Source organism: Bubalus bubalis, chromosome 19 (genome assembly GCF_019923935.1).
Source record: "Bubalus bubalis isolate 160015118507 breed Murrah chromosome 19, NDDB_SH_1, whole genome shotgun sequence".
In the NCBI taxonomy this organism is placed as follows: Eukaryota; Metazoa; Chordata; class Mammalia; order Artiodactyla; family Bovidae; genus Bubalus; species Bubalus bubalis.
Window position 1 is genome coordinate 9737211 of NC_059175.1, and position 26858 is coordinate 9764068.

General features: G+C 41.8%; 2 protein-coding genes across 2 annotated transcripts in view; both read right to left on the bottom strand.

Annotated features, from left to right (window-relative positions):
• The window catches only part of MCCC2 (methylcrotonyl-CoA carboxylase subunit 2), a 78073-nt gene that overhangs the window by 45335 nt on the left and 5880 nt on the right, over positions 1-26858 (bottom strand). Inside the window, exons 3-6 of the mRNA XM_006078192.4 lie at positions 15242-15326; positions 13474-13575; positions 9771-9898; positions 8188-8300 (exon numbers count right to left, since the gene is read on the bottom strand). Coding sequence (XP_006078254.1) covers positions 8188-8300; positions 9771-9898; positions 13474-13575; positions 15242-15326 — 428 coding nt within the window. The remainder of the gene's footprint in view (positions 1-8187; positions 8301-9770; positions 9899-13473; positions 13576-15241; positions 15327-26858) is intronic.
• LOC123330650 (peptidyl-prolyl cis-trans isomerase FKBP2-like) lies at positions 24410-26844 on the bottom strand. Its single transcript, XM_044932704.1, has one exon. The coding sequence runs from the start codon at positions 24992-24994 to the stop codon at positions 24572-24574; it is 423 nt and encodes a 140-aa protein (XP_044788639.1). The 5' UTR covers positions 24995-26844; the 3' UTR covers positions 24410-24571.

Consider the following 26858-nt stretch of genomic DNA (forward strand, 5'->3'; position numbering starts at 1 on the left):
CTGTGAAAAGAAGAGAAGCGAAAAGCAAAGGAGGAAAGGAAAGATATAAGCATCTGAATGCAGACTTCCAAAGAATAGCAAGAAGAGATAAGAAAGCCTTCCTCAGCCATCAATGCAAAGAAATAGAGGAAAACAACAGAATGGGAAAGACTAGAGATCCCGTCAAGAAAATTAGAGATACCAAGGGAACATTTCATGCAAAGATGGGCTTGATAAAGGACAGAAATGGTATGGACCTAACAGAAGCAGAAGATATTAAGAAGAGGTGGCAAGAATACACAGAAGAACTGTACAAAAAAGATCTTCACGACCAAGATAATCACGATTGTGTGATCACTTACCTAGAGCCAGACATCCTGGTATGTGAAGTCAAGTGGGCCTTAGAAAGCATCACTACGAACAAAGCTAGCGGAGGTGATGGTATTCCAGTTGAGCTATTTCAAATCCTGAAAGATGATGCTGGGAAAGTGTGCACTCAATATGCTAGCAAATTTGGAAAACTCAGCAGTGGCCACAGGACTGGAAAAGGTCAGTTTTTATTCCAATCCCAAAGAAAGGCAATGCCAAAGAATGCTCAAACTACTGCACAATTGCACTCATCTCACACGCTAGTAAAGTAATGCTCAAAATTCTCCAAGCCAGGCTTCAGCAATACATGAACCGTGAACTTCCAGATGTTTAAGCTGGTTTTAGAAAAGGCAGAGGAACCAGAGATCAAATTGCCAACATCTGCTGGATCATGGAAAAAGCAAGAGAGTTCCAGAAAAACATCTACTTCTGCTTTATTGACTACGCCAAAGCCTTTGACTGTGTGGATCACAACACACTGTGGAAAATTCTGAAAGAGATGGGAATACCAGACCACCTGAATGGCCTCTTGAGAAACCTATATGCAAATCAGGAAGCAACAGTTAGAACTGGACATGGAACAACAGACTGGTTCCAAATAGGAAAAGGAGTACGTCAAGGCTGTATAATGTCACCCTGCTTATTTAACTTATATGCAGAGTACATCATGAGAAACACTGGGCTGGAAGAAGCACAAGCTGGAATCAAGATTGCCAGGAGAAATATCAATAACCTCAGATATGCAGATGACACCACCCTTAAGGCAGAAAGTGAAGAGGAACTAAAGAGCCTCTTGACGAAAGTGAAAGAGGAGAGTGAAAAAGTTGGCTTAAAGCTCAACATTCAGAAAATGAAGATCATGGCATCTGTTTCCATACTTCATGGGAAATAGATGGGAAACAGTGGAAACAGTGTCAGACTTTATTTTGGGGGGCTCCAAAATCACTGAAGATGGTGATTGCAGCCATGAAATTAAAAGACGCTTACTCCTTGGAAGGAAAGTTATAACCAACCTAGATAGCATACTGAAAAGCAGAGACATTACTTTGCCAACAAAGGTCCGTCTAGTCAAGGCTATGGTTTTTCCAGTAGTCATGTATGGATGTGAGAGTTGGACTGTGAAGAAAGCTGAGCCCCTAAGAATTGATGCTTTTGAACTGTGGTGTTGGAGAAGACTCTTGAGAGTCCCTTGGACTGCAAGGAGATCCAACCAGTCCATTCTAAAGGAGATCAGCCCTGGGATTTCTTTGGAAGGACTGATGCTAAAGCTGAAACTCCAGTACTTTGGCCACCTCATGTGAAGAGTTGACTCATTGGAAAAGACCCTGATGCTGGGAGGGATTGGGGGCAGGAGGAGAAGGGGATGACAGAGGATGAGATGGCTGGATGGCATCACTGACTCGATGGACGTGAGTTTGAGTGAACTCCGGGAGTTGGTGATGGACAGGGAGGCCTGGCATGCTGCAATTCATGGGGTCGCAAAGAGTCGGACACGACTGAGCGACTGATCTGAACTGAACTGAGCAACTAACACACACACACGGAGAACTTCAGCAAAGGGAAAAATGACAAAACAAACAGTCTGGTCTCCAGGAGATTAATGTTAGCAGGAACTTCTGAGGGCAACAAGGTTTTTAGGAGACTAAGCAGTCAGGAATGAAGATACTGGGCCAAATCGTAAGAAGTCTGGTAATCCAGGGAGGAGGAAAAGCTTCATGGAACAGCAGAAGTTAGAAAAGGTCCTTTTCTTTGGGCCTTATTTTTTGGAGTACTTGTTCTTTTAAAAAAAAAAAAAATGAAGGGGAAGTCAACAAGATAGAATAGTGCTCACAAATATCTTGAGTTTTTCAGTAAAGCTTCAGTGCAGATAACCAGCTTAGCATTCATACATTGAGGAAAAGACTAGAAGAGGCACCTTAGATGCTAGTGTACGATAACAATTAGATTTTTTTTAATTCGACAAGTTTCATAGAATATAGGGGTACTTCCCTGGTGGTCCATTGGCTAAGACTCCATGCTCTTAATACAGGGGGCCTGAATTAGATCCCTGGTCAGGGAACCAGATCCCATACGCCACAACTAAAAGATCCTGTGTGCTGCAACTATTTGACTAAGGGCAGTCAAATAAATAAATATTTATTTAAAAAAAAAAGAATACAGGAAGGCAAACCTTAACCACAAACATCCTACTGGCATGAAATACAAAAAAACAAATGCTAAGAGAAGGAGCTCAATTAAGGAAATACTGATGTTAAAATTTTTAGGAAATACGGACTTTCCTCTTGGTCCAGCAGTTAAGAATCCACCCGCCAATAGAGGGAACATGGGTTTGATCCCTGGTCTGGAAAGATTTCATATGCCGTGGATCAGCTAAGCCCATGTACCACAACCACCGAGTCCGCACTCTAGGGCCTGTGATCCTCAACAAGAGAAGCTACGGCAACGAGAGGCCCTGGCATGGCACAGCCCAACTAGAGAACAGCCCCGCCTGCCGCAAGTAGAGAACACCCACACAGCAATGAAGACCCAGTGCAGTCAAAAATAAATAAATGAATAAAATTTGTAAAACATTTTAGGAAACAAAAATTAAATACGCAAACTGAAGGCATTCAGTCAAATGCCTCAGACATACTATTTTATGATAAGCAGATAATTGCTTATTAAAAATATAGGACACTTTTAATTGTAAAAGTCTCAGATTTTAAAACACTCTTTAAGCTTCAGGTTCAACAGGAGCAGAGACTCTACCTAGTTTTATTCACCATTGCAGGGCCTGGCTTAGAGCAGCTTCTCCATAAATACTTGCTGGATGTTGGTTGACATATTTTGTGGTTTCTACAGAAGCTACATGAACCAAAAGCCAGAGCACAGAAGAAGCATGCAAGGTGGCAGAAGTCTACAGTGGGTTGAATGTCCACACTCGAATCTCTGGAACCTGTGAATGTGATCTTACTGGGGGGTGAAAGGGGGGTAGACTGAAGGGGTGGGGGAGGTCTTTGCAGATGTAATTAAGTTAAGGATCTTGAGATAAGATCATTCTGGATTACCCAGGGGTAATCCAGTGACAAGAGTCCTTATAAGGAGGAGATGGGACGCAGAGCAGAAGGCCATGTGAAGACTGAGACAGAGACTGGAGTCATGTGGCCACATGCCAAGGGAACACCTGGAGCCATTGGAAACCCAAGGAGATGAACAGAGTCTTTCTTAGAGCCTTGTGAAGCACCGTGGCCCTGGCACTACCTTGATTTCAGACATCTAGCCTCCAGAAATTTCTCCTAAAAGACAAAAGATCACAATAAGAATTTCTTACCAGATAATGGATGGAAGGGCTGACTGTGCAAAAGTGAACAAAGTTGAAGTTTCTATTTAGATAAACAAGGCATAGAGATAGGCAAGGTCGTCACATAATAGTAATCTGCTAAGTCACTTAGCCGTGTCTGACTCTTTGCGACCCCATGTAATCTAGCCCACCAGGCTCCTCTGAAGTTTTCCAAGCAAGAATACTGGAGTGGATTGCCATTTCCTTCTCTAGGGGATCTTTCTGGCCCCAGGGATGGAACTTGCATCTCTTAGGTCTCCTGCATTGGCAGGAGGGTTCTTCACCACCAGCGTCACCTGGGAAGCTCACATAACAGTAACAGTAAAATATAGAATAAAAATAACAATACATTGTATTGGTAGAATATAAAGAAGAGATATAATAGTTGCAGGTGATGACTAATTAGAGTATTAATAAAAATACTAAAAACTTAAGAAATTCAATAACAACAAAAAACCCAAAGGAATGGCAGCTGTATTATTAAATATTTCAAACATACAAAAAAGATTAGAATAAAATTAATATTCTTCACCTAATACCCAGTCTCAATAAATCTTGACATTTGGCTAACTTTACTTCTGAATTTTTTTTTAAAGAATAAAATATTTCAGATACAGTTGAAGGCTCTACAGACCTCCTACTGGCCTTTTTCTCCTCCCTCCCACCTCAAAAGTAACCACTGTTCTAAAGTTGAGTGTATCTTTCCCATGTACCTGTTTAGACACAAATAATAGGTTATTTGATATATTTAACATTTGCATACAGAGCAACTGGTTATATATTTACTTTCTTTTAACCCAATATATTCTTTGAGACTTATTTCTGTTGATGCATACAATTCTAGTTTGTTCATTTTATTTTTTTTTAATTTATTTTTAGTTGGAGGATACTTGCTTTATAATATTGTGATGGTTTCTGCGATACATCAACATGAATCAGGCACAGGTGTACATATGTTCTCTCCTTTTTGAACCTCCCTCCTACCTCCCACCCCATCCCACCCCCTAGGTTGTCACAGAGCCCTGGATTTGAGCTCCCTGCATGATACAACAAATTTTCAGTGGCTATCTGATTTTAGATATGGTAACGTATATGTTTCAATGCTACTCTCTCAATTTGTCCCACCCTCTCCTTTCCCCACTGTGTCCACAAGTATGTTCTCTATGTCAGCATCTCCATCACCGTCTTGCTGATAGGTTCATCAGTACCACCTTTCTAGATTCCGTATCTATATGTTAATATACGATATTTGTCTTTCTCTTTCTGACTTACCTCACTCTGTATAATAGGCTCTAGGTTCATCCACCTCATTAAAACTGACTCAAATGCATTCCTTTTTATGGCAGAGTAATACTTCACTATATATATGCACCACAACTTCTTTATATATTCATCTGTCGATGAACATCTAGGTTGCTTCCATTTTCTAGCTATTGTAAATAGTGCTGCAATGAACGCTGGAGTACATGTGTCTCTTTCAATTATGGTTTTCTCAGGGTATATATGCCCAGTAGTGGGATTGCTGGTAGTTTTATTCCTGGTTTTTTTAAGAAATTTCCATACTGTTCACCATAGCAGCTATATTAATTTGCATTCCCATCAACAGTGCAAGAGGGTTCCCTTTTCTCCACATCTTCTCCAGCATTTACTGTTTGTAGATTTTTTGATGATAGCCATTCTAAGTGGTGTGAGGTGATATCTTATTGTAGTTTTGATTTGCATTTCTTTAATAATGAGTGATATTGAGTATCTCTTCATGTGTTTATTAGCCACCTGTATGTCTTCTTTGGAGAAATATCTGTTTAGGTCCTCTTTCCACTTTGTGATTGGGTTGTTTGTTTTTCTGGTATTGAGTTGAATGAGCTGCTCATATATTTTAGAAATTAATCCTTTGTCAGTTGTTTCATTTGCTATTATTTTCTCCTATTGAGGGTTATATTTTTACTTTGTTTATAGTCTCCTTCACTGTGCAAAAGCTTTTGAGTTTAATTAGTTCTCACTTGTTTATTTTTGTTTTTATTTCCATTACTTTAGGAGGTGGGTCATAGAGGGTCTTGATGTGATTTATGTCAAAGAGTGTTCTGCCTATGCTTTCCTCTAAGAGTTTTATAGTTTCTGGTCTTACATTTAATCCATAGTTCATTCATTTGAACAGCTGAAGATTGTAACTATCCCATGAACGGTCATTTACTGTGTTCTTTAACCTTTGTTACAAAAAATAATGCTACAAGTAACATTCTTATGGATGTCTCCTCATACATATACTAGAATTGCTGCAGAGTATCATCCTAAAATATCAATTTCTCAGTGTCCTTCCTTTTTAAAAACTTGTTTCCTTTGGAACTAACCTTTTTTTTTTTTTACTACAGCATAACAATATTCCCATATTTAGTAGATTAATCTGACTAGGCTTTCTGTGGAAAAAGACTAAATTGTGTATTGACTATCCTTTGTCTCTTTATCCAGTTCTGTTTTTCTTTATAAAACTTATCACAGTTTGAAATTATCATGTACTTGAGATCGGTTCAAGATGGCAGAGTACAAGGACTGTGCTCATCTTCTGCCAGAGTAGCAAAATCATAACTGGCTGTTGAATAACCATCAACAGGAAAACATCGGAACCCACCAAAAAAAAGATACCCAACATCCAAGGACAAAGGAGAAGCTTCAATGAAATGGTAGGAAGGGCACAATCACCATAAAATCAAATGCGAATCTTGCTGGGTACGTGAACCACAAACTGGAGAATAATAATACCAAAGAAGTTCTTGCACAGTTGTGAAGGTTCTAGACCCCACATCAGGCTCTCCAGCCTGGGGATCTTGCCAAGGGACTGGGAATCACCAGGGAATCTGACTTTGAAGGCCAGCGGGACTGGATTACAGGACCTCCACAGGACTGGGGGAAACAGAAACAAAGCGATGTGTGCCCAGGTCCCAGGGGAAAGGAGCACTGACCCTACAGGAGACGGAGTCAGACCTCCCCTGAGTGTGTGAGGGCCTCCTGCAGAGGCGTGGGTGGGCAGTGGCCTGCCACAGGGAGAAGGGCACTGGTAGCAGCAGCCCTGGGCGATGGGTCTCAGCATAAGTTCTCTTGGAGGATGCCAATAGCCCTATCACAGAGCCTCAAGGGGCTCCCAGGTGGCGCTAGTGGTAAAAGCCCACCTGTCTATGCAGGAGATATAAGGGACACCGGTTCGATCCCTGGGTGGAAGATCTCCTGGAGGAGGAAATGGCAACCCACTCCGGTACTCTTGCCTGGGGAATCCCACGGACAGAGGAGCCTGGCGGACTACAGTCCATAGGCTCGCAAAGAGTCGGATATGACTAAAGTGACTTAGCACACACAGCACAGAGTCTCTAGACTCAAGGACTTGGTCAGTTTCAAGCCAAACAACTAACAGGGAGGGAGCACAGCCCCACCCATCAGCAGATAACTGTATTAAAGTTTTACTGAGCATGGCCCTGCCCACCAGGGAAAACTAAGAGACAGTTTTGCCCACAGCCAGTCCCTCCCATCAGGAAGCTTGTATAAGCCTCTTATCCTCATCCACCAGAAGGCAGACAGAAGAAATAAGAACTACAATCCTAGCAGCCTCAGAACTAATACCACAATCATAGAAGGCTAACTAAAATGAAAAGAAATAGAATTATGTCCCAGATGAAGGAACAAGATAAATCCCCAGAAAAACAACTAAACAAAGTAGAAATAGGCAACCTCCCAGAAAAAGAATTCAGAATAATGATAGTGAAGATGATACAGGATCTTGTAACAAGAATGGAGAAGATGCAAGAAATGTTTCCAAAGACCTAGAAGAACTAAAGAACAGAGATGAATGATATACTAGAAGGAATCAATAGCAGAATAACTGAGACAGAAGAATGGATAAGTGACCTGAAGATAGAATGGTAGAAATCAATGCTGCAAAACAGAACACAGAAAAAAGAATGTAAAGAAATGAAGACAACCTAAGAGACCTCTGGGACAACATTAAATGCACCAACATTCATATTATATGGGTCCCAGAAGAGAAAGAGAAAGGACCTGAGAAAATATTTGAAGAGATAATAGCTGAAAACTTCCCCAACATGGAAAAGGAAATAGTCAACCACGTCCAAGAAGCACAGAGAGTCCCAAGCAGGATAAACCAAAGGAGAAACACACCAAGACACATAATAATCAAATGGACAAAAATTAAAGACAAAGATAAAATATTAAAAGCAACAAGGGAAAAAAGACAGACAACATACAAGGGAAATCTCATAAGGTTATCAGATGATTTCTTGAAGACTAAATTGTATATTAAATTCTCTTTTGGAAGTTCCCTGGCATTCCAGTGGTTTGGATTCCATGCTCTCAATGCCAAGGGCCTAGGTTCAATCCCCAGTCAGGGAACTAAGACCCCATAAACTGCATGGCATAGCCAAAAAAGTAAAATTCTCTTTTAAGTCATCTCAGAATACCTGGTTAGCAAAGACATTTGATGCAAAAAGCAACATATCTCATTAATAAGAAATTACCTGTGTAATGCTTTTAGAAGACATAACTGCCTGATTGTAGAATATGCGGCCAAAGTGATCTCGATCTGGAAATACCTCTGCTTGTCGAGGTAAGTTTGCCCCTCCTGAGTCAACTGAAGACAGGGGAAATAACAGATATAAGTATATCTCAATGAACAAAACATCCTATACACCGGAAGACTTGTCTCAATGATAATAGCACCAGTTCTTAACTGCATTCACAGAAAAAAATTTGCTCTATCTTTCTAAACTCTTCTGCAGCCTCTTTCTCCAATCCTCCCACACAGCCCCCTAAATTGTATTGCTTTCTTCAAACATATTAGGCTGTCCTACCTCTATGCAAAATTCCACTTGAAATTATTTAGGACATTCTCTGATTTGAGGATTAGCCCCAGAAATCGCAAAAAAATCCTTAACCAGTTCAACTGAAAATGGATCTCTCTCTCTTTAAAAACAATCCAAAAACCATCTACCAAATTCATGGGATAATTTTATCACACATTGCCTTCTGTTTCTCTTTTTACTGTGATAACAGTGGTGGATAAGAATGTCAGCTGAATTCAAAACAGAATTTCATTACTTCACAGCTGTGTGACCACAGAAGCATTTCTGAGCCATTCTATGCCTCAGTTTCTCCACCTGTGAAATGAAGGCAACAGCAGTGTACCACAGGGTCGTTACCAGGATGACATGAACTAGTGCATGCAAAGCACTTAGTTCAGCACATACTGTGAGTGTACAGAGCCAACGTTACAGAAAACTAGCTAGTCTTATACCTATCAGTATGAGTCTTCTATTGACGTTTAATACATTATATCCTGTCTCCAATTCACTATGAGGAAGACAGACAACACCACACCCTTAACTGCTTTCCCTACAGCGTTGGGCACAGCAGTTGCAAGCTGTAGGGTCCCATTTGTGGTTTTCTATATGTGCAAAGCAGTTCACACTCTAAATCAATCAGGTAAATTCACTTTCATAGGAAAAAGAAATCTCATCTGTACCTGTTCAAATATTCACAGAAATGAACAACAGATACTGGTGTTTTTACAAACTAAGCTAATATCCAGGACGTGCCAATTTTAAACTGCTTTGCTTTTATGTTCTTTAAAAAATATCCTTAATGATTAATGTATTTTAATTCCAAATATAAATTTACTTTCACTGAAAATTAAATTTCTTTAAATTATGTTTGCCCAAATTATGTACATACTCAAGCATTTAACCTAGTACCTGACACTCAAGAGACTCATAATTAGCTATTATTTTTTCATAGTTTGAATCCATTACGATGAATAGAAAAACAAAAATATATAGAAGGGAAAAAACACCACTCATGTAGAGGAAAAAATAGCACACCCCAAAATAGTGTCAGGGATTCCTCCTCAGTGATGTTATAATAGGTAGTTCTTATTTACTTTTCCTCCCAAGGGTTTTAACAAAGAATAAGTATTTCTTTTGAAATTATGAGAGAAACCAATAGCTCTTCTTGAAATGCCCACTGATAATGTCATATATCCTTCTAAACAATCTTTTACTTCTCTAGCTGAATAACAGTATATTTTACAGTTCTTATAACTTGCCCAAGTAAATGCAGGGGAGCCTGTTTTGCATTGCAATTTCTTGTGCTCGTAAGTGTTTCTTCACAGTTACTGGATAGTAGGTTCCTCCTTTGACTGTGGCATCATTGGCAACAATCATGCATTCTACTCTGAAAGGCAAAAATTTCATTGGAGAGAGAATATGAGAGATTTTTAAAAAGTAAAGAACAACTGCATCTCATTGTAAGACACTCCCAATACAACCTGGCAATTTCCAGTATTAACACATACCACTAATGATAGCCATTAGTAGGCAATCTTATGGTATAGGAGCTTTAATCACTGTTCATATACTCATTTATATAAAATGAATCACTTTTAATTAGTTTACAAACTCATATCTGATTTTTTTAAAGAATCATCACCCCACGTTAGCAGAGGAAAACTAACAACCTAAGCCACATTTTGCAATGTTCTTTGAATGAAACAGTCCTAACATGATAAGACGACAACAACAACAAATCCAAGTCTCGAGACGAGAAGATCCCTCATGATAAACTTCAGCATTTCCTTTCAGGAAGGTAATTTTCAAAAGGGAAAATCGAGCCATCGAAAGTATTTATGTTTCATATTTTCAAAAGTTCTTCATGTTACTTCCATATGCTTTTCTATAAAACTAAAAGAAGTTAAAAATACAACATTTATCTTGCTTAAAGTAATAATAGGTGCAAATTTTAAAATAGTATTTTTGAAAGCATATACTATAATGAGTCATTAGTGGGGCCCTTTCTCACCAAAACCAGTTTGTCGGGTACCACGGTCCCCAGGCAACTAGCAAGAAGTGGGAAAATGAATGAAGAGGGCCACCAGAGAGCCTGCTGAGTGCTGCCAGGAAAACTGAGGGCTGGAGGCTCACTCGAAACTTGAGAGAAGTGTGGTCTTCACAAAATTTAATCTTCTTTATATTTATGATGTTTTTGTTACCTCACTTTATATTCTCTAGAATTCTAAAAAATAACTTATTGAGTTCTTGTTGAACATGAACTAGAGAACAGCAACTGAGCCCATGACCTTAGGTAATGTTAAATTTCTTTTATTAGGGTAAGTGGTTCCTCTCCTCTGAGTATCAATTTTATTCACTAGGTTATAGCAAGCATTTTCCCACATTATAATTAACATTTTATAGAGTGGGAAATACATTTTAATGACTTTAATATTAAATAAATCACTTCAAAAGGAACTGAGGCTCTTGGCAGGCTGCTGGGCCATAACCCCACACCTCCAGAGTATGGTCACTCTTCCCTTTCCTGGGGGTGCTGCATTAGAAAAACTAAGAAGTTCTGGTGCAGGAAAGAGCCCAGGCTATGAAGTCAGGCACAGGGAGGCTGAACTTCTGACTCTGTCACTTGCCTCTATCAACCTTGGACAAGAGACATTACTAGTAACTTTTACTTGTTTTATGGAAACATCACAGGATTTCCCTTGTGGTCCAGTGGTTTAAAAACCATCTTCCAACGCAGGGGACACTGGTTCGATCCCTGGTCCGGGAGGATTCCACGTGCCCCGGGATAACTAAATGTGTGTGCCACAACTACTAATACTAACCCCGTGCTCTAGGGCATGCGGACCACAACTGTTGAGCCCCAGCGCCGCAACTACTGAAGCCTGCAATCCTAGAGACTGTGTTCTGCAACAGAGAACCCACTGCAATAAGAAACCTGTGCATCACAACTGGAGAAAATAACCCCGCTCACCGCAACTAGAGAAAGAGCACGTGCAGCAATGAAGACCTAGTGCAGCTCCCCCGCCAAAAAAACAGAACAAAAGCACAGACGTAGTACAGAATGAGAAGAAAAGTAAGGCCACAAAACACTATATTAGAGACTCCTCTGGTGGTCCAGTGGTTAAGAAGCCATGCCTCCACTGCATGGGGCATGGATTCGATCCCTGCTTGGGGAAGTAAGATTTCGCATGCAACAAGGCATGGCTAAAACGAAAATACATACACTGTATTAGACACCTATTGATTTTGCCTATCCACCATTTATTATATTGGCAACAAAACTAAATTTTCTTTCAGAAACTGCTTCTTCTCTATTTTTAATCCATGTGGTTCTAGCAGGACTGACCCCAAAGTCCATCCATCTTCAGAGGTGAGCACAAGGACCAGGCCTTTCTACTCAGTGTCCATGTGGTGGGTTCAGCAACGGGCCCTGGCCCTGGGTCTGTGCCCTCAGGAACTCTCCTCTTAACCCAGCTGCTAAGCTCATAGAGCAGAAGCTGGGTAAGCCTACGGCCAGCTCTGCCTCAAGGCTCGAACAGACTGCCTAGGAACAAAACCAAAAACCAGCCTGGTGGCCTGGTGATGCTGTTTGAGCTCCTAGATCTGGCTTGGCCCAAAATCAGTTAAGAGTCAACAAATCTTTTTTTATTTAAACTAGTTTAAACATCTATCATCTGCTAGAGAAAGGGTGCTAACCATATTCAACCATATGATTATTATGTAAGAAAGGTCACTTTAATTATAGCAAAGTACTACTTTAGATGCTTTGAATAAGTGAATTCTTTTCCAGTCATACTATCCAACACCAGAGCAGCTTCAGGGAAAAGACAAAATCTGTCTGGTCTTGGCCCCTGCCTCCATGGAATCTTGTGAGCTAAAGCGCATACACTCAATATTGAGCCCTGGCTACTGATGTTCATAGAGAGCCTCAGAGAATGGGTGTCTGAGAAGAACACTGATACAAAGTTTAAAATCTTCAGTGGAATGAAGCAAGGCTGTGTTCTGGTCCCTACCCCTCTGTCTCTTTGATTTATCACTGGGGCGTAAGGTTTAGGAGTTAAAGAAGGAAGTGAGAAAGAAGCAATAATGGTGAACGACTATAGTCACACCTCCCGTGAAGGCACAAATCATGGGGTGAAGGTGGAGAGACACACACGTAAATCAGAATCCGAGTCAAATGCAACTGTATCAGGCTGCCTGATCTCAAAGTCAAGTTTTGCCAGTGGCTTGATCTTTGGCAAGTTATTTTAACACTCCAAGGCAGTTTGCTTACCTGCAGAATGGTGATGATTATAGCACCCCTTCTGACAGGATTGTGGTGGAGATTAAGACAACTAGGCAGTGAGGAGTGTTTACTGCAGTACGAGGAACGATGACTGCAGGGTCAGTGTGAGAGCATACAAAATACACACAAACAAATGTAATATCTAGCGATCAAGATGCCCTAAGTCTATGGCAGTTCTCAAAGGATAGCACTGGAGAATCCGGAGAGCTTGTTTAAATGCTGATTTCGGGGCTCTACCCCCTGAATATGACTTAGTACTTTTTGGGAAGACCTGACCATTGACACTTCTAACAAGTTCTCACTTGAGGCTGATGTTCCCCAGGGACCACACTCCAAGAACTACTCCTCTAAGACAGCGGTTTTTTGCTCTAGATGTGCAAGAGACCACCTGCAGAGCCTTGGAAAACTACCCACGCCAAGTCCAAACCCTGGAGATTCTGATTAAGTATGAAGGTTTGGATTGGGTCCCCAGGATCACTGCTTGCGGTTTTTCCCTTCACTTTCTATCCCTGAAGCTCCACAGATGACTCTAACACATCTGGGTAGGAAGCCTCAGATCTAAATAATATCACTAGCATGACACTCACACACTCATGTGCAAAGCAGTGAGTGGTGGATGCCCTGCCCTGTCGGCCTGCTTCCTGACTCACGGGGCTGAGCACGGTCAGAATACTCACCCTGACACTCTCCCAATGCCTGTAATAACGCCACCTGCAGGGACCTCCTCATCACCATACAGCTGGTAACCCGCAAACTGTGATAATTCCAGGAATGGAGACCTGAATGGAAAAAAGAATGCTGCTTGAATTAATGTTTTCTTTTTTTAAAATCATATGTGAATAGTTACACATGGAAAAGGAAAAGACTTTTTTTTCTTTAATGGGTCAACGTTTCAAATATGTGTGTTGGATATAAAGTTTACAAAAGGAAGAATGCTAAAACAAAGTCTAGTGTGAACACTTTGGGGATTGACACAATATAGCCACACAAAGGAACACATTTATCTTTGAAGATATTGTACAGATATACTTATTGATATAGAAAGAGAACAGCAGCTAACACTTACGTAGCACTTAACCACGTACCAGCCTCTCCTAGGAGCTTCGGAAATGCTAACTCATTCAGCCCTCAGGACTACCTTCTGCTATAGATCCTACTAGGATCCTCGCTGACCAGTGAGGAAACTGAAGCACAGCAATGAGGTCAGTTGTCTGCGGTCACACAACTACCAGTACGTGGCAGAGCTGTTTTGATAAGCTCTTTAACAGGGGACCAGGCTCTTAGCCACTGTTATTATTCTCTCACTTAAATGTTCAAGATACATTAAGGGCAGTGGGGGAGGGGGAGAAGGAGGTTATAAAACACAAGATTCCATTTTTCTAAAACAAACAAAAAAGTGTGTCTGATCCGCATTTGCATGAAAACAGTGTAGGTGTTAACGGTATATACACTAGTGTGTTAATGCACACCAGGTGTTAATGCTGTTTGTCTCCAGGCTGGGCACGTGTGTGCGTGTCCACAGAAACGATACTTCTGAATCTTCATTTCTCTAACTGGTCCTGGCCCTTCCGCCCTTGAGCCCCACAATCTACTCACACACGTGGCCAGAAAACCTTTTCAAAACATAAGTCAGGTAAGTCCTACCAAGTCTCCCCGTTTCTTTCAGAGTAAAAGTCCAAACTCTGACACTGACCCACAAATGCGTTATGAATTTGACCCCATCTTCTGCTACTCCCCACTTCACCGAACCTCCACTCCCACGAGACGGCGTCCCGGGCCCTTCGGCATATTGGCATCTGTGACCCACTCCCAGCTCCCACCACAGAAACTTCACACTGGCCGCTCCGTCCGCCTGTAACCCCCTCTCCCCAGATATATACAGCCCATCTCTCTCCACTCCTTCCAACCTTTGCTCAAATGTCACCACGTCAGCGAGGCCAATCCTAACCACCTCATTTGAAACTGCAACTTGATCTTCATCTTTCTCTCTTGTAACCCTGGCCTACCTTTTCTTTTTTTCCCATGACATGTATCACCTTCTGACTTATTATATAATTTGTGACATTTATCAATTATTTTCTGTCTCCTCCTGCTCCCCGTAAGCTCCAGTAGGGCAAGGAACTTGGTCTGCTTTGCCCACTGATGCATCGCTAGCACCTAGAATAGCACCTGACATTAAGCAGCCTCACAACAAACACTTGTTGCTGAAGTTTAGGTAAGAACCAGAAAGTAAAACCACTTACTTCACAACGCTTTCTAAGGTGGGAATTTCCTGGCGGTCCGATGGTTAGGACTCTGCGCCTCGCTGCCACGGGCCTGGGTTCAACCCCTGGTTGGGGAACCAAGATCCCGAGAGCTGCACAGCACAGCCAAAAAAGAAAAAAACAACCAAGAAAGCACCATGAACAGAGGACACCCTGAGCCAACACCTGGGTATGTACTAACCCTGGGTCTATGAGGTTGTCAATTCTTTCTCTGGGTAACAGTTTTCCTCTTGATACGTGCCGTGCTCTGGCTTTCTCACCACCTCCTGTGATTAAAAAAAAAACATTATAGATGAGATGAATTCAATAAAAGGTCTTCATTCAACTGAATACCAGAAAAACATATAACACTTAATGCAATCAAAAAAAAGTAACATATCCTATGAAAAACAGATAATTTTTCAGATCATTCAAACTGGAATTTTTTTAAAAATCAGTGTATTATAAGCCCACAGTATATTATACATTTTCTAAATTCAGCAGTAATTACTTAAGGAAATAATGTAATATGTTTCTCTGCATCTCACATACTGCAAATACTGCCTCATCTCCACCACACTTATTACACCCATTATAAATATCTAGCACTGTACTATATGCTCTATAAAATTTGAAATGTTTCTAACATCATCTGTACCAGGTAAAAAGCATTTTCTGACTTCCATAATATACACAACAAATCTTGGCTAAAGGTGCCACTCTGTGCGTTGCTAAGTCACTTCAGTCGCGTCCGACTCTTTGTGACGCCATGGACGATAGCCCGCCAGGCTCCTAGTTCCATGGGATTCTCCAGGCAAGAACACTGGAGTGGGTTGCCATTTCCTCCTCCAGGGGATCTTCCTGATCCAGGGATCGAAACTGAGTGTCTTATGTCTCCTGTGTTGGTAGGTGGGTGCTTTACCACTAGCGCCGCCTGGGAAGCCAAGGTACCACTAGTGACCCATCACTTTTAAGGTCCTCAAACAGGAGAGAGTTGAACACATTATATAATAATTAAAACCGCCCCTTTGGGGACTTCCCTGCGGTCCTGTGGTTCAGACTTTGTGCTTCCACTGCAGGGGGCATAGGTTGGATTCCTGGTTGGGGGAACTAAGACTGTGCATGCCACAGTCATGGGGCCAAAAAGAAAAAAAAAGTCCCCTCTTGTTACTATCCTGACTCAGAGATTGTCTTCAGTGTTTCCTGACTTTGCCCCAGACAAAAGGAAATCACAGTGACTGAAGAGTTCGCTGGGGTAACCAACCCATGAGGCTGTTTGAGGTGAGGGGTGCACAGAGCCTCACCCGGCCTGAGAGCTGTCAGGCTCAGTACCTGGGGAACAGCCACACCCTACCCTCAGCAAACCACAGTAACTGAGCAGAACAGACCATCATATCACACCTTAGTATCTTTACCTTCACTGCTGCATACGAATTTCATCTTAATAAACTCCTTGTCCACTGAAATGTTTAGCTATTTTTAAAAACGATTTGTTTTTTTAGGTGAGAAAATACATTCATACAGATTTCAAAGAAGCCTCCAGGTAGCACAACTTTATTTTCATATCAAGACTTTCCTGTATCTAAGGGGATGTTTAATTTTTTTCTGAAGAGGTAGAGGGCTTATTTTTAAGACTAAGCCTGCCTTAAGGTAACCAAGAAGAACATATCATACATCTAATCTTTTAAAAAGAAAACAATTCTGGGAGGGAAAGACTTACAAGATAGTGTGAATTAAATCAAAGGGCTTTCCTCCTTTCTCCCAGCCCCAGGGAATTCAGAGTTGCTAAGTGAGGTATGCGTGGGGGTAGGAGAGAGCGGGAACAGGAGGGTGACAGAGGGCAGAGCAAACTTCTGAGTGACATTTTCATCATCATCTCGATGACAGGGACAGTTTCACGGGTATATACGTATGTCAAAACTCATCAAACCGTATACTTAAAATAATGCAGTTTATCACATGCTAATTATACCTTAATAAAGCTGTTTAAAAATAAATATTAAAGAAAAGTGAACCTAAGGCACTACAAAGAAGACGAGGCTTGGGTGAGGGTCTTTGGAGAGCCGAGGGACACAAGGGTCCACTCAGTGGCTAACAGGATAAGGACAGCAGGGGAGGGTGAGATGAAAAAGAGGTAAGAAAATAGATCTGTGGCTTGTCTGTTTTTTTTAAGTACTTAGACCAATATTATTCTTCTGCCTAAACCTTGACTTTGCTATTCAGAGCATCTCGTGAATTCAGATTTTATTAGGAAAAACCAGAAAGAGTGCTATCCTTGATATAAATTCTCAGGTCACAGAATTCATGCAGACCACAGAAAGACAGCATGTCACAGCACCTTAGTTTTCTAAACATTAACTCTTAAAGACTTTTGCATTAATTATCTCCACTCCCACAGACTCAGAGCTGGAAAACCCATGTTTTCCTTCAATCTCATGTACCATATTGCACTGATTCTAAAACATGCATTTTGTTCACATTTTAACACTCCTAAAATCAGGAAGGATTTTACAGTTTATACCATGTTTTCATTCCTGTCACCAGGGGGCAGTTGAGACATAGCGGTCAGCCTCTGCCTGCTCAGCACAAATGCTTAACTGTGGTCACTTCAGTGATGCTATACGCATTGCTGGAGCTACAGACATGCAGTTTAACTTCCACTCCAAAGTGTTTTTAAAACTACACAAAGTCCTTAGACAACAAAGTCCTACTATATAGTACAGGGAACTATTCAACATCCTGTAACAAACCATAATTAGAATATGAAAAATGTGTATATATGTATAATTGAATCACTTTGCTATACACCAGAAATTAACATGACACTGTAAATCAACTGTTAATAAAATAATATTTTAAAAAACATACATAAGCCTTATCTCAGGGTCATTAAGAGGCCCTTGTTTCAACCACCAGAACTATTTGCATTCTTCTATATCAATAAAGTTATTACCCAGTTTTAGAAAAACTAAGCACTTCTGAAACTATCAAAACACTTACAGGCCTTCAGTTAACTTGTTAATCAAAATACTTGAGTTCTGGCTAGCACCAATGACACGGCTGCGGTAACCCTCGTTCCACCTGTAGGAACGACTAAGCCGCTCCCAGCCAGCCTATATGCCACATGCGCTGGGTGTGCTTACCCGTTGCAGTCGTGTCTGACTTTGTGCGGCCCCATGGACTGCAGCCCAGCAGGATCCTCTGTCCATGGAATTCTCCCAGCAAGAATACTGCAGCTGGTTGCCCTGCCACCCTCCAGGGGATCTCCCCAACAGAGGGATAGAACCCATGCCTCCCGCCTTGCAGGTGTATTCTTTACCGCTGAGCCACCAGGGAAGTCCCCTAAACGCTCTACGGGAACCAAGGGGACAGCAAACATGGTGCCCTGAGAAGAAATCTGAAATAATGGTAGCAGTGAGGTGGAGGAAAAGAAGACACAAAACGGAGGATGAGAATCCATCCATTATTGCCAACCTTTTTACTTATCACAAGTGCTCTTAGATGAAAACTTTGAGGGTTAACCTCCGAAGCAACTTGAAACACTGTCCCTTCCTCTTACCTGAAAATTACTTCAGAAATGTTATGAATTCAAAACTGAGGATATCTATACATGAGGTCAATGGGGACATAAAAAGATGCTCAACATCAATAATGATTAGAGAAATGCAAAACGTACCTACAGTGAAGTGCCACCTCACAGCATTCAGAATGGCCATCAGTAAACAGTCTACACGTAACAAATGCTGGAGAAGGTGCGGCGAAAACGCCTGCACTGCTGGTGGGAATGTAAATTGGTACAGCCACTATGGAAAACAGCACGGAGGTTCCTCAAAAAACTCAAAATAGAGTTGCCACATGAACTAGCCATCCCACTCCTGGGCACATACCCAGACACAATCATAATTCGAAAAGACACATGCACCCCTCTGCTCATAGCAGCACTATTCATAACAGCCAAGAGATGGAAACAAGCTAATTGCCCACTGACAGATGAATGAAGATGTAATGGATACACACGTACACATACACACAACGGACCACTGCTCGGCCATAAAAGAGAGTGAAACAATGCCATCTGCAGCAAAAGGGAGGGACCTACAGACTGCCTCACTAAGGGGAGTAAATTAGAAAGACAAACACCACATGATATCACTTGTATGCAGAATCTAAAATATGACACAAATGAACTTATCTATGAAACAAAAACTACCGCACAATTGCACTCATCTCACACGCTAGTAAAGTAATGCTCAAAATTCTCCAAGCCAGGCTTCAACAATACGTGAACCGTGAACCTCCAGATGTTCAAGCTGGTTTTAGAAAAGGCAGAGGAACCAGAGACCAAATTGCCAACATCCGCTGGATCACTGAAAAAGCAAGCGAGTTCTAGAAAAAACATCTATTTCTGCTTTATTGACTATGCCAAAGGTTTTGACTGTGTGGATCACAACAAACTGTGGAAAATTCTGAAAGAGATGGGAATACCAGACCATCTGATCTGCCTCTTGAGAAATCTGTATGTAGGTCAGGAAGCAACAGTTAGAACTGGACATGGAACAACAGACTGGTTCCAAATAGGAAAAGGAGTACGTCAAGGCTGTATATTGTCACCCTGCTTATTTAACTTATATGCAGAGTACATCATGAGAAATGCTGGGCTGGAAGAAGCACAAGGTGGAATCAAGATTGGTGGGAGAAATATCAATAACCTCAGATATACAGATGACACCACCCGTATGGCAGAAAGTGAAGAGGAACTAAAGAGCCTCTTGATCAAAGTGAAACAGGAGAGTGAAAAAGTTGGCTTAAAGCTCAACATTCAGAAAACTAAGATCATGGCATCTGATCCCATCACTTCATGGCAAATAGATGGGGAAACAATGGAAACAGTGACAGACTTTATTTTGGGGGGCTCCAAAATCACCGCAGATGGTGACTGCAGCTATGAAATTAAAAGACGCTTACTCCTTGAAAGAAAAGTTATGACCAACCTAGATAGCATATTAAGAAGCACAGACATTACTTTGCCAACAAAGGTCCGTCTAGTCAAGGCTGTGGTTTTTCCAGTAGTCACATATGGATGTGAGAGTTGGACTATAAAGAAAGCTGAGCGCAGAAGAATTGATGCTTTTGAACTGTGGTGTTGGAGAAGACTCTTGAGAGTCCCTTGGACTGCAAGGAGATCCAACCAGTCCACCCTAAAGGAAATCAAGCCTGAACATTCTTTGGAAGGACTGATGCTGAAGCAGAAACTCTAATACTCTGGCCACCTGATGCAAAGAGCTGACTCATTTGAAAAGACCCTGATGCTGGGAAAGATTGAAGGTGGGAGGAGAAGGGGATGACAGAGGATGAGATGGTTGGATGGCATCACCGACTCAATGGACATGAGCTTGAGTAGACTCCAGGAGTTGGTGATGGACAGGGAGGCCTGGCGTGCTGCAGTCCATGAGGTTACAAAGACTGGGACACAACTGAGCGACTGAACCGAACGGATAAAACAGAAACAGACTCACATACGTAGAGAATAGACTTGTAGTTGCCAAGAGGGAGAGGGGGTCACGGAGGGATGGACAGAAGTTTGGAATTAGCAGATGCAAGCTATTATATATAGGATAAACAAAAAGATCCTACTGCATAGCACAGGGAACTATATTGAATATCCTGTGATAAACCATAATGGAAGAGAGTATGAACAAGAATCACTGAACTTTGCTATACAGCACAAATTAACATAACACAGTAAATCAACTATACTCCAATAAAATATATTTTTTAATGTGTCTTTAGAGGTATTACTGATATGTTACATATGAATAACATAGGGCTTCGCAGATGGCGCTAGAGGTAAAGAACCTGCCAGCCAATGCAGGAGATGTAAGAGATGTGGGTTTGATCCCTGGGAGGGTAAGATGCCCTGGAGGAGGGCATGGCAACCCACTCCAGTGTATTCTTGCCTACAGAATCTCATGGACAGAAGTGTATATCACTTGTACATTATATGTACCTTGTAATACCCACTTTCCTGGCATAACAGTGCTAACGCCAGGCAACACCGTGAGGATGACTGTCTGTTCTTCCCTGGCTTCCCTCCCAAGGGTCCCTCCCAAGAAGAGCTCTGCTCTCCTGCAGAAATCAGACCGCCAGAGGGTCAGAACCTGCCATCCCCAGCAGAGGCCCAGCGCTGGAGGCCTCTACTGCTTCTTAGTCAGACCCATTAGGTTTAACATCCAAAGGGAATAATTAACTCTTCAGTTCTGCTCCCAACAAAACATACTTTCATTTCCGCAAGGGTTCTGATTCTTTTTCAGGAGACAATGCTTTATTCCAAGATGACTTCAAGAGTATGATTCTAGTCATCTTTCTGAAAAGCATACCAGCAGGATATCTTGCCTCTCAAATCATATCCAATAGACAAAAACTCATGTCATTTTTTAACACCATTTCCTCACACTTAGAACAGGGGTTCAGGAGCTACCTGGTCAAAAAGAATGACAAATGTCCACTACCTCTGTTTTTACAACTCACCCTCCTATTTACACACCCCTCTCTTCCTAGACAGAAATTAGGGTGGCAGAGGATGAGATGGCTGGATGGCATCACTGACTCGATGGACGTGAGTCTGAGTGAACTCCAGGAGTTGGTGATGGACAGGGAGGCCTGGCATGCTGAGATTCATGGGGTCGCAAAGAGTCGGACACGACTGAACGACTGAACTGAACTGAACTGTTGCTGTTTAGTCACGAAGTCGTGTCCGACTCCTTTGCAACCCCATGGACTGTAGCCCTCCAGGCTCCTCTGTCCATGGGATTTCTCAGGCAAGGATACTGGAGCGGGTTGCCATTTCCTTCTCCAGAGGATCTTCCCCACTCAGGGACAGAACCCTTGTCTCTCGCATTGCAGGTGGATTCTTTACCACTGAGCCACCAAGGAAGCCCAGGGTGGTCTGGAGACAGTGTAATTGACATTCTTTGCTTTTTGACTGCCTGCTTTCCTTTCCTCCTTTCCTGAAAACCACTGCTACCTCCATGAAGTTTCAGGAGCTGCCAGCTGCACACTGTCTTGGAGCCCTGGTGGACATGGGTCCAGGCTGGCACTGTGAAATACCACACCCCACTGGATACAGTGACTGGGCTAAGGAGAGAACACGGGACCCCAGAGAACCCATCAACGTTTTCCAGATTGGAGGTGAAAGGATAACTAGATCTTTCCTTCACATTATAAACTGATTGTTTACAATTTACTTCAGATTGTTGCTGGCCTCCAAGCAACCTAGCTCCCCCCCTCATGGAGAAAGAGAATGTGGTCCAACATACATAGGCATCCTTAAATGAGAGAAAATGGGCAGAGACAGTGAGTCCTGGAGGGCTTGGAGTCCCCTGGTCATTCAGCACTTCTTTTGCATGGTTTGGTTGTTGGCTTCTGGATTAAACAAGTTTGATTTGGAGCTTTGTGACTTACAACCAAAGGGACTGGATACAGCCATTATCAAAATAATATTCTTCTTATATTACAAGTACCTAACCTAGAAGAAATGGTTTCCCAGGTGGCACAGGGGTAATGAATCTGCCTACCAATACAGGAGACACAAGAGACATGGGTTCAATCCCTGGGTCAGAAAGATCCGCTGGAGTAGGAAATGGCAACCCACTCCAGTCTTCTCACCTGGAAAATTCCAGGGAAAGAGGAGCCCAGTGGACTAAATCCATGGGGCCAAAAAGAGTCAGATATGACTGAGAACACAGAATACAGAAGGACCTATAGGAAGTTTACTGTCTTCGCCTGTTTTTTTTTTATTCTCCCCTATATCCTTATAGATAGAATGGGAGCAATTACTGCCATCTGAATGAGGTCTTTGCTTCACCTGGCCCCACACTGAATTTCATATCCACTTGTTCATGTCATGGTAACTTTTAGAGGATTTAATTGATTTTGACACTAAACTGCTGCTGCTGCTAAGTCACTTCAGTCGTGTCCGACTCTGTGCAACCCCACAGACAGCAGCCCACCAGGCTCCCCCGTCCCTGGGATTCTCCAGGCAAGAACACTGGAGTGGGTTGCCATTTCCTTCTCCAATGCGTGAAAGTGAAAAGTGAAAGTGAAGTCACTCAGTCTGTCCGACTCTTCGAGACCCCATGGACTGCAGCCCACCAGGCTCCTCCGTGCATGGGATTTTCCAGGCAAGAGTACTGGAGTGGGGTGCCGTCACCTTCTCCGTTGACATGAAACTACTACTGTACAAAAGGCAGAGACCAGTGTATTCCAAATGGATTTCTTTTATGGTTTTTTTCAATTAACTTTGATTAATCTATTGTCAAAAGAAGACAGAAATGTGTGCTTTGAGTAAATAATGCTTGTACTTCATAGACCGACTCTTGAGTCTCAAGTTACAAATGAGGTACTGAAAATGTTCAAGAGGGATTAAATAACTGGACCAAACTGGTTTACTTATTAGAGTAACTACCACCCTCAAAATTCTACAAAGGATGAAAATACTGAGCTTATTTCTTCCCTAAGGCCTATACAAATGAATACACAATTTCAGATGGTCTTTCTGTCCATCTGCCATCAATCAATTACCTTGTCTCCATCCCTAAAGTGCTCAGAAGAAAAAACATATAAAAATATTTTAATTTAAACAAATCCACTAAGATTTTGCCAAATTATTTCACTAATGACTTCTACTCAAAGTCTGTCCTCTGAATGTGATAAGATCATATCCAGGAATACAACACCCTTAAACTACAGGTTGATAGACCAAACAGATTCTATCTATGAGGATATTGAAGAGAATTCTTTTTTTGTTTGTTTGTTTGTTTTGGGGGGGATCTTAAGGTTTTTGATGGGGAAACAGTGAAAACAGTGTCAGGCTTTATTTTTGGGGGCTCCAAAATCACTGCAGATGGTGATTGCAGCCATGAAATTAAAAGACGCTTACTTCTTGGAAGAAAAGTTATGACCAACCTACATAGCATATTGAAAAGCAGAGACATTACATTGCCTACAAAGGTCTGTCTAGTCAAGGCTATGGTTTTTCCAATGGTCATGTATGGATGTGAGAGTTGGACTGTGAAGAAAGCTGAGCTCTGAAGAATTGATGCTTTTGAACTGTGGTGTTGGAGAAGACTCTTGAGAGTCCCTTGGACTGCAAGGAGATCCAACCAGTCCATTCTAAAGGAGATCAGCCCTGGGTGTTCTTTGGAAGGAATGAGGCTAAAGCTGAAACTCCAGTACTTTGGCCACCTCATGTAAAGAGTTGACTCACTGGAAAAGACTCTGATGCTGGGAAGGATTGGGGGCAGGAGGAGAAAGGGATGACAGAGGATGAGATGGCTGGATGGCATCACCGACTCGATGGACATGAGTGTGAGTGAACTCCGGGAGATGGTGATGGACAGGGAGGCCTGGTGTGCTGCGATTCATGGGGTCACAAAGAGTCAGAGACGACTGAGCAACTGAACTGAAGGTTTTTTCTTTCTTTAAACAGTCTGGTCCCGGATGGGGGCCTCTCCACCGCCCCTCTCCAGTTTGGCTACAGTTCTGAACGTCGCTCGATTTTGAGCAGCTCCACCTCGATCACCAAGATTGCACCACCTGGAATCTTTGGGGGAGCTCCCTGATCTCCATACCCCAGCTCTGATGGACTCACCAGCTTCCACTTTCCCCCCTCACACATCCCTAACAGCCCCTGGTCCCAGCCCTGGATGACCTGGCCTGTGCCCAAGGAGAAGACAAAGGGCTGGTTCTGGGGCAGGCTGCTGTCAAACTCTGTTCTGTCTTCTAGCTTCCCCATGCAGTGCGTGCGCAGGACGTCCCCTTTGCGCGATTTGATGGGACAGTGGTCTACCCACTTCTTGACTCCGACCTGCAGCTTCCGTTTGCCCTCAGCCCCTGTGGCCATGACCACGGCGCTCAGGCAGATGGACAGTACTATCAAGACCCAGCTCAGCCTCATCTCTCTCCTCGCTGTGCCCCTGGAGTCAGAGAATTCTTTTTAAATGAAGGCCATAAAATTCAAATAGCTCCTTCTCAGGTACTTCAACATGAGGACTCTTACTTCGGAAATGGCTATTATTTCAAGTCACAGAGCCTTCTAAAGTAAATTATCATATATACCAATAAAGGCACAACAGATGTTGAATAAGTTAGCACTTATTTAAACATTATTTAAACACTTTAAACACTTATTTAAACAAATAAGTTAGCACTTATTTAAACATTAGCATTTTATATTCCTATGATGCAATTTCTTCCAAGAAAAAGAATGTCTATTATGTCCACGATTTAAAAATAAAAAATGACAATTTACAAAGTTTTTAGGAAATCTCATTTAATTAGCAATAAACCCACACAGAAATTATTTCCAAATTATACAACACAGCAGAAAAAGCACAATTATGCAAAATACAGTATATAGTATGAATATGATGAACAGAAAATGTTTTTAGTTGCTTCAAGTAAAACAAAAATTTCAGTGTGATCCTCTGACTGAAATAAACAGCTTAAGAAGAAATAGTTTAAAATACTGATGAGGAAGTTCTCTGGTGCTCTAGTGGCTAGGATTTGTTGCTTTCACTGCCATGGCCCAGGTTCAATCCTTGGTTGAGAAACTGAGGTCCCACAGGCCACAAAGTGTGGACAAAAAAAAAAATGATGAATCTGAATTTCTACTTCCCCCCAAATAATGGCAGTTCTACACGAGCAGAAAAACTGACCAAATACTAGGAAAAAATAAAATGTCTGCATGCCGACAAATGCAGGCTTTTTTTAATTGAAATATAGTTAAATAACAATATTGTGTTAGTTTCAGGTGTGCAGTAAAGTGATTCATTTATATATATTTTTTCCGTTTATTTTCCATTACCAGTTATCACAAGATAGTAAATACTGTTCTCCATGTTTAGTAAATCCATGTTGCTTATCTATTTTATGTATATTAACTTTTTATCTGTTAATCACATACTTCCAATTTATCTCTCCCCCCTTTCCTTTCCCCGAAGTTTGTTTCTTATGTCTTTGTGCCTGTTTCTGCAGTCAAATGCTCCACCACTGAGCTATACCTCCATGTCTGTTTCTGCTTTGTATATAGATTCATTTGCATTATTTTTTAGATTCCATATATAAATGATATTATATAATATTTGTCTTTTTCTTCCTGACTTACTTCACTTAGTATGATATTTTCTAGGTCCATCCATGTTGCTAGAAATGGCAATATTCCATTCTCTTTTTATGACTGAGTATATATCCACATGTATATATATATATACATATATGTCACATCTTAAACCAATCACCTGTTGATGGGTATCTGGGTTGTTTCCATGTCTTTGGCTCTTGTAAACCATGCTGCTAATGAACACTGGGGAATTAAGAGCTTTCATCTTTTCCAGATATAAGCCTAGGAGTGGGATTGCTGGATCATATGGTAACTCTATTTTTACTTTTTAAGAACCTCCACACTGTGTTACACGGTTTCCCTGATGGCTCAGGGAAGAATCCACCTGCCAATGCAGGAGACGCAGCTTCAATCCCTAGATGGAGAAGATTCCCTGGAGAAGGAAATGGCAACCCACTCCAGTATTCTTGCCTGGGAAATCGTTTGGACAGGGGAGCCTGGTGGGCTACAGTCCATGGGGTCGTAAAAGAGTCGGACACGAGTTAGCAACAACAACATACTGTCTTACATGGTGGCTGCCCCAATGTACATTCCCACCCACAGCAAATGCACAGTCTTGAAGAGTCAAAGCGCTGATGCTACTAGTTTTTCTAAAACAAATAAAGGGACATCTTAATTAAAAGCATAAACTGACGAGTAA

Bases quoted from the DNA above. Each gene is read 5' to 3' on its own strand.
- LOC123330650 (XM_044932704.1), bottom strand. From the start codon at position 24,994: ATGAGGCTGAGCTGGGTCTTGATAGTACTGTCCATCTGCCTGAGCGCC.